The sequence below is a fragment of the Etheostoma cragini genome, unplaced genomic scaffold (genome assembly GCF_013103735.1).
Source record: "Etheostoma cragini isolate CJK2018 unplaced genomic scaffold, CSU_Ecrag_1.0 ScbMSFa_4657, whole genome shotgun sequence".
Classification (NCBI taxonomy): Eukaryota; Metazoa; Chordata; class Actinopteri; order Perciformes; family Percidae; genus Etheostoma; species Etheostoma cragini.
The window spans coordinates 29,605-38,001 of NW_023269051.1; the positions used below are offsets into that span (position 1 = coordinate 29,605).

General features: G+C 48.1%; 1 protein-coding gene across 1 annotated transcript in view; it reads left to right on the plus strand.

Annotated features, from left to right (window-relative positions):
• LOC117941216 (formin-like protein 2) overlaps positions 1 to 8,397 on the plus strand; it is a 14,113-nt gene that overhangs the window by 3,209 nt on the left and 2,507 nt on the right. The window contains exons 8-17 of the mRNA XM_034866303.1: positions 215 to 355; positions 954 to 1,103; positions 1,566 to 1,667; positions 1,797 to 2,017; positions 2,804 to 2,910; positions 4,275 to 4,448; positions 4,569 to 4,589; positions 4,946 to 5,070; positions 6,851 to 7,053; positions 7,952 to 8,197. Coding sequence (XP_034722194.1) covers positions 215 to 355; positions 954 to 1,103; positions 1,566 to 1,667; positions 1,797 to 2,017; positions 2,804 to 2,910; positions 4,275 to 4,448; positions 4,569 to 4,589; positions 4,946 to 5,070; positions 6,851 to 7,053; positions 7,952 to 8,197 — 1,490 coding nt within the window. The remainder of the gene's footprint in view (positions 1 to 214; positions 356 to 953; positions 1,104 to 1,565; positions 1,668 to 1,796; positions 2,018 to 2,803; positions 2,911 to 4,274; positions 4,449 to 4,568; positions 4,590 to 4,945; positions 5,071 to 6,850; positions 7,054 to 7,951; positions 8,198 to 8,397) is intronic.

Here is an 8,397-nt window from a genome sequence, read left to right on the forward strand (position 1 = left end):
TATTTTACACTGATGTTTTTTTACCTTGCTTTTATGATCTTACCTGTAGCACTTTGAGATTTGTTTAAATGTAAAGTGCATTACAAATAAAATTCATTATTATTATTATTATTATTATTATTATTATTATTATTATTATTATTATTATTATTATTATAATTATTATAATTATTAAAGTTGAGACATGACATCTTCTGGTTGCTAACGGAGGGTGTGTCTCCTGTTGCCGGATAACGGTTGCCAGGTGGCCTGTATGCAGTTCATCAACATTGTGGTCCACTCGGTGGAGGACATGAACTTCAGAGTCCACCTGCAGTATGACTTCACCAAACTCTACCTGGACGAACACCTGGAGGTGGTCTCTCAGCCAATCAGAGAAGGGCATCTGTCTGTCTGTCTGTCTGTCTTTCTGTCTCTCTGTCTCCCTGCATGTCTGCCGGTCTCTCTGTCTCCCTGCCTGTCTGTCTCAGAGGCCGAAGCACACGGAGAGCAACCGTCTGCAGGTGCAGATGCAGGCCTGTCTCTCTCTCCCTGTGTTACCTGTCTCCCTGTATGTCTCCCTGCCTGTCTGTGTTAATCTGTCTGTCTTTCTCTCCATTTCCCTGCCTGTCTCTCTGTCTCCCTGCCTGTCTGTCTCAGAGGCCGAAGCAAACGGAGAGCAACCGTCTGCAGGTGCAGATCCAGGCCTGTCTCTCTCTCCCTGTGTTACCTGTCTCCCTGCATGTCTCCCTGCCTGTCTGTGTTAACCTGTCTCCCTGCCTGTCTGTCTTTCTCTCTATTTCCCTGCCTGTCTCCCTGCCTGTCTGTTTTAGAGGCTGAAGCACACGGAGAGCAACCGTCTGCAGGTGCAGATCCAGAACTGTCTCTCTCTCCCTGTGTTACCTGTCTCCCTGCATGTCTCCCTGCCTGTCTGTGTTAACCTGTCTCCCTGCCTGTCTGTCTGTCTGTCTCAGAGGCTAAAGCACACAGAGAGCGACCGGCTGCAGGTGCAGATCCAGGCTTACCTGGACAACGTGTTTGACGTGGGGACGTTGCTGGAGGACGCAGAGACAAAGACAGCTGCTCTGGAACGAGTCGAAGAACTGGAGGAGAACCTGACAACGGTGAGACAGACAGGTTACACAGAGACAGTCAGGTTAAAGAGACAGACAGGTTACAGAGAGAGACGGGTTACAGAGAGAGACGGGTTACAGAGAGACAGACGGGTTACAGAGAGACAGACGGGTTACAGAGAGAGACGGGTTACAGAGAAAGACGGGTTACAGAGAAAGACGGGTTACAGAGAGACAGACGGGTTACAGAGAGAGACGGGTTACAGAGAGACAGACGGGTTACAGAGAGAGACGGGTTACAGAGAGAGACAGGTTACAGAGTGACACACAGGTTCCAGAGAAAGAGAGACAGGTTACAGAGACCGAGAGACAGAGAGACAGGTTACAGAGAGAGACAGAGGGTCTGCTTGATGATGCTGTCACTCTCTTGCTGTGAAACAGTCTCCCTCTGACTGGCATGTATCTCTCTCTGTGTACCTGTCTCTCTCTCTGACTGACCTGTCTGTCTCTCAGATGTCGGAGCGTCTGCTGGACGTGGAGAACGAAGCGATGCTGAAGATCGTTGAACTGGAGAAACAACTGATGCAGACCAACAAGGAGCTGGACCACATCCGGGTCAGTCCATGTACATGTATGACTGATAAAGTACATGTAGTACTCTAGTACAGGACATGCAGTGAAGTACATGTAGTACTGTAGTAAAGTACCTGTAGTACAGTAAAAAGACCTGTAGTACTTGTACAGGGCGTGTATGCAAGCACCAGCTCCACGGTGACCACCCTGAGGAGGATGGTGCGGGAGAAGGACCAGACCATCCGGCGACAGACTCGTCTGGAGCGCCAGGCACAGGAGGCTCAGCAGGTGGGGGGGCCCGGAGCCCCACAGCCGCCCCGGGGGGAAGGAGACGGGGGAGTGGGGGAGTCCGCCTCACCCTCCCCCCCCCCCTGCCCCAACCTCTCCCCAAGGTGAGACACTAGCAAAGTTTACATCCACATGTCCATCTGATCATCTGGAGCTGGTAAAACCTCCAGAGAATAAATCTGGTGAAAGTGTGTTTCCATCCAACGGTTTTACAGCCAATAAGAACCCGTGGTGATGACATCACCATCCAACGGTTTTACAGCCAATAAGAACCTGTAGTGACGACATCACACGCTGTTTTGGGGTCAAACTGGGACATCTGATTGGTTGGAGAAATTTGAAGGTGTTTCCATTCATTTACACTGAATCACACAACAGACGTCTAGCATCACATGCAAGGCTCTTTTTTGAGACATGTGTCTCTGTCTGAGCGTCTTCCATTGTCTCCCAGGACGTCCCAGGGCTTGTCCTAACCTTTGTCGGCCATTTCCTTCACGTGTTCCTGATAAATTAAATCCCCAAAGTCTCTCTCATCTCCTCGTCCGTCCACTTCCATCTGTCTTCGTTGCCATCGCATTTCATCATCATCAACAACATCATCAAGATAAAATCTGATGAAACCAACGGATTTCCTTTGATATTCATCAAATTTACTGTTTCCATGAACCATTTTTCATCAATATCAATTAATTCAGATAAAAACGTGGATGGAAACAGAACGCCGCGACTCCATTACGCTGCATGGGTTCATGATGAGAGCTAATTAATTCATGTTGCTAATGAAGCCAATTAATTCACTTTGCTAAGGAAGCTAATTAATTCATGTTGCTAATGAAGCTTATAACTTAATGTTGCTAATGAAGCTAATTAATTCATGTTGCTGACCTCAGTCCAGAGACCGTAGCCTATCACAGCCTGGGACCAGGGATGATGGGCGGAGCTCCAGGGATGCCGGCCCCGCCCCCTCCGCCTCCTCCACCACCAATGCCAGGCACAGGTGGGCATCAGCTCCACCAATCACAGCGCTGATATCAATCATCTGATAACCTTCCGCAAAAGCAACAAGTATTCAGATTACTGGTGTAAAAGTACTAATACCAAACTGTAAGAAATACTCTGTTAAAGTACTGAAAGTACTACTAACCCTCAGCATACAGGGGAAATCTCCACCCACAGAATAATAATAATAACAATAATAATAATAATAATAATAATAATAATAATAATAACTACAATTGCACGCAGTTACAACGGGGTCCAAGCCTCCCCGCGTAAGTCGTCCCCAGCAACCCGGGGAACGCACGAAAGTGGAACCCAAAGCAAACTGGCGGCGGGGGGCAAACATCGGGAAAAACGGAGAGGCGCTAGTAACGGTACGGATTAATAGCGCAGCGACTCCGAAAAAACTCTGGGCTTCTATGCTGGATACAAAAGGTTGATAAGAAGGTCCAAACTGATCTTTGTTGATTATAGCGCCCCCTAATGGCCTATCTGTACCAAATTTGGTACAGAACCTCCGGGCGGCATGCCAAACAATCATTACAGGTTTGGTTTCGATAGAATTTACTGTGGCAGAGATGTTCCAATTGCAAATTTCCCATTTAAATGCATTGGGTGTTGAAATGAAACAAGTAAATGTTGATTATAGCACCCCCTAATGGCCCAACTTTACCAAATTCGGATCAGAGCATCCGGGGAGAATGTTGAACACTGCCCTAAGGTTGTGTGGTGATACCATTTATTTTGGCTGAGAGGGTCATACCAAGTAATATTCTAAAGTTTGGCTTTGATAGCATTTATTTTGACCGAGAAATGGCAAGTCTGTGTTTTCATAGTTAGCTACACAAATTTGTTTGCGCGTAATATGAACAATTTGTATTCTATATAAAATAGATATATACAAATTCGTGTCAGGTTGGTCTGGAGATGATATGTGCCAAGTTTAGTGAAGATCCATTGCACGGTCTAGGAGGAGTTTGAAAAAGTAATTTTTTGATAAATCGCAATTTTTCATGTATTAAAGTCTAGGCGAAAATGGGCGTGGCCTATATCAGGAGATTCAGCTGGATCCAGGATTTTTTCGGGTATAGCGCCACCTAGTGGTGGATGTGGGTCAATTTTTGCTTCTGAGGTCTTTGCGAGGTTTTGGACCAGTCCTGAAAATGGCGCGTGTACGGTTTAGGCTGCAGCGGCAGTTTTATGCGGAGAAGAATAATAATGGAGGAAAATCCCTAGGAAAACAATAGGGTTCCACAGCCCTGCTGTGTGAACCGCGTATCGCCTTGCGATTACCGCGGTGCACGCATCCTAGGGCTTGGACCCCTAAAAATAATCATAATCTTCTTCTCTTCTTCTTTAAAGAGTTGTTCCCCAGCCCTCCAGCCATGGCTCCTCCCCCGCCTCCCCCCCCTCCTCCCCCTCCCTGTCGGACCAACTCCTCCTCCCTCCCCATGCCCCCCCCTCCCCCCCCTGTAGCCCCTCCCCTCCCAGGCCCGGGGGGGTCTCCCACCGTCATCTTTAACTCCGGACTCGCAGGTAAGCATCTAACCCTTCTAGCCAATCAGAATGCAGGATGTCTGCTGTCCATCTAACCCTTCTAGCCAATCAGAATGCAGAATGGTGAATAATTATAATGTGATTTTTGTGTCTCTGCAGAGGGACCTCTCAAGTTATTCTGTAAGTTATCGTCTCTCCACCGTCCCTCCATCATCCCTCCATCCTCTCTCCTTCATCTCTCCTTCATCCCTCCATCATCTCTCCTTCATCTCGCCATCATCCCTCCATCTCCCCATCATCCCTCCTTCATCCCTCCATCATCTCTCCATCATCCATCCATCATCCCTCCTTCATCTCTGCATCATCCCTACTTCATCCCTCCATCATCTCTCCTTCAACTCTCCTTCATCCCTCCATCATCCATCCATCATCCCTCCTTCATCTCTCCTTGATCCCTCCTTGAACTCCCTGCTCACCTGTCTGTCTCCCTGCTCACCTGTCTGTCTCCCTGCTCACCTGTCTGTCTCTCTGTGCAGCGGTGAAGATCAAGAAGCCGATCCAGACCAAGTTCCGGATGCCGGTGCTGAACTGGGTTGCGCTGAAGCCGAGTCAGATCAACGGGACGGTCTTCAACGACATCGACGACGAGGCCATCCTGCAGGTAGGGACAGACAGGGACATGGAGAGAAGGAGAGAGACACAGAGACACTAAGACAGACAAAGACAAAGAGATATAGAGACACAGGGAGACAAGGAGAGACAGAGGGACAGACACAGACACACAAAAAGACAGACAGAGACACAAATATATGGAGACAAAGACAAACAGAGACAAAGACCCACATATATAGAGACAGAGACACATAGAGACAAAGACAGGTATTTAGAGACAGAGACACACACAGAGACAGACAGAGACACACATATAAGGAGACAGAGACACACAGAGACAAAGACAGATATTTAGAGACAGAGACACACATACACAGACTAGGGCTGCACGATTATGGCCAAAATGATAATCACGATTAGTTTGATCAAAATTTTGATCGCGATTATTCTCACGATTATTTGTTGATTTTAACCAAAACAAATTTTATTGTCACATAGGCTGTTTATAACTTGAGAGGGAGTGTGATGGACGCTACTCACAGAGAGACGGCTGATCCTTATGAACGGGTCCAGCACGGGTCGAATGGCGGATAGACACGTTGTGTGTATGATATGTCTTTATTTTCACTGCGCTGCATTTTTATGAACTATGATATTCTCCCCATGGGTCACATCTCTGGTCCAGGCCCAGGCCCAGGTCCAGCAGCTCCGTCTCACACTGTTACTCTACTAACTGAAGTTAGTTGCATTCATTAAATAACTTCTCCTGTGTTCTTCGCCGTGGCGGCCGCAATAGCAGGGTTACCCGCGGAAAAACTGTTACAATTACAGGTTTGCCCCTCATATTTAACAATATACAGCTGTTTTAATAAAAAATTAAAACTGTAGACAAATGTCAGAAGTGTGGACCGGCGGCCGCTGTGTGGCGAGTTGGTGAGTGTGGTGAGTTAGAGGAGAGAGAGTAGAGGAGAGATTCAACACAGGCACAGCTTTACAGAAGAAATGGGTCATGTAACGCAAAATTAACCCATATCCATAGAAACAGCATTGCAGCGGATGCGAGGACATTAGCACCGGTGCGTCCTAGAGGAGCTAACAGCTAACAGACGCTACTAGCTAACAGCTAACAGACGCTATTAGCACCGACTAGCACTGGTCACTGCTGTGGTCTGAAAAACAACACACAGGAAAAAAATGTTGCGTTTACTGGTAAACTGGTAAACCTGGAGACCCACGTATTACCGACTGCTATCTGTTGAGTTTTCCTCACGCTACTCTGCCCTCTGGGACTGTCTCCGTCTAGAAACTAAGCTGCACGGGGTGCAGGAACTACTCTGACTGGCTCATGAGCAGACGGTAGTAGCGGTAGATTGGCTTGCAAAAACCCGGAGCGTTCTATGAAATGACGCTTCAAAAAAAATAATTGCTCGATCTCGCAAATTTGATCGTGGGAAGTCAAAATCGTGATTGCGATTAAAATTCGATTAATTGTGCAGCCCTAACACAGACACACACATATTTAGAGACAAAGACACATAGAGACAAAGACAAATACTTAGAGACAGAGACACACCTTATAGAATTAGACTGAAGTATGAAAACATTAAACACATATTAAAGAAACTGTCCATCTCGTCCCCATCCATCCGTCCCCACCCGTCCCTACCCATCCTCATCTGTCCCCTATGTCGCCATCCGTCCTCATCCATCACCATCTGTCCCCGTCCCCATCCGTCCCTACCTGTCCCCATCCGTCCCTTCTGTCCCCGTCCAAATTCATCCGTATCCATCCCTACCTGTCCCTGTCCCCACCCATCCCTGTCCCCCAGGATCTGAACGTGGAGGAGTTTGAGGAGATGTTTAAGACGAAGGCCCAGGGTCCGGCGGTGGACCTGACTCTGTCCCGGCAGAAAGTCCCTCAGAAGGCTCCGTCCAAAGTGTCTCTGCTGGACGCCAACCGGTCCAAAAACCTGGCCATCACTCTGAGGAAGGCCGGCCAGGGGTCGGAGGTCATCTGCCGCGCCATCAACAAGTAGGTCCTCCATTACCATAACGTTACCATAACATAACCATAACCTTTACCATACATAAGTGTGACGGGATGCGGGGGGGAGGACCCAAATGCAGCACAGAGGCAGAATAATCCGTTAAACAGAGAGTCTTTTTATTTAGGCAGACCAACAAAAGGTAGCAACAGCCGGAGTTCCAAGAACACAGGAGACAGGCACAGGGGAATAAAGTTCAAACAGAGATCCGGACAGAAGGCTGGGGTAGAAACAAGGTCCGGTCGGAAACAGGGAGGATGAGACTCCGACGTGGAACGGACTTACGGGAAAACACGGAGGCTGTGCCTGGGCATGGACATCCACAGGGAAACAAGAAAACAAGAGGAGACGGGCAGGAACACACCGACTAGGAGGGCTGACAAGACAGAATGATCAGACGAAGCACAATGGGAGCACAGACCTTAAATACACTAGGTAATTAGACAACAAGAGGCAGGTGACAAGAGGGCGGGGAAACAGGTGGAAAACATCAGGTAATCATAGGAGCGGGAAAACCCTGGGAGCAAGCCTGGAGGAGAGACAGGACAGAAAACAGATTTCAAAATAAAACAAAATGCGAAACATACAGACGCTTACCGGGCCAGACAGGACCAAGCACACGGAACCAAGGAAAACACTGAGACATTCACAGGGAGGCAGAAACGGGAAAAGAAACCCAACAAAACCCCAACCCACAACTCATAAGTATTACCATAAATATCCAATACCATAACCATAACATAACCAGCACCATAAATAAGTATTACCATAAATATCCATTACCCTAACCATAACATAACCATTACATAACCATAACCAGTACCATAAATAAAAATAACCATTACTGTCCCCGGCTTTATCGAACCGTCCTGTCCTGTCTTCCAGCTTCGACCTGCGTGCCGTGCGCGTGGACTTCGTGGAGTGCCTGATGCGGTTCCTGCCAACGGACGCCGAGGTGAAGTTGCTACGGCAATACGAGCGGGACAGGAAGCCGGTGGAGGCGCTCAGCGACGAGGACCGCTTTATGATGCAGTTCAGCCGCATCGAACGCCTCAACCAGCGCATGACCATCATGGCCTTCATGGGCAACTTCTCCGACAACGTGCAGATGCTGACCCCGGTGAGAGACAGACAGACAGACAGGGAGACAGACAAGGAGACAGGGAGACAGGTAGAGGGACACACAGTCTGTGGTGTAACAGACCTCACAAGTAGATGTGACCTGTCTGTCTCTCTGGGGTGTAACAGACCTATATGTCTCTGTGGGGTGTAACAGACCTGTCTGTCTCTGTGGGGTGTAACAGACCTGTCTGTCTCTGTGGGGTGTAACA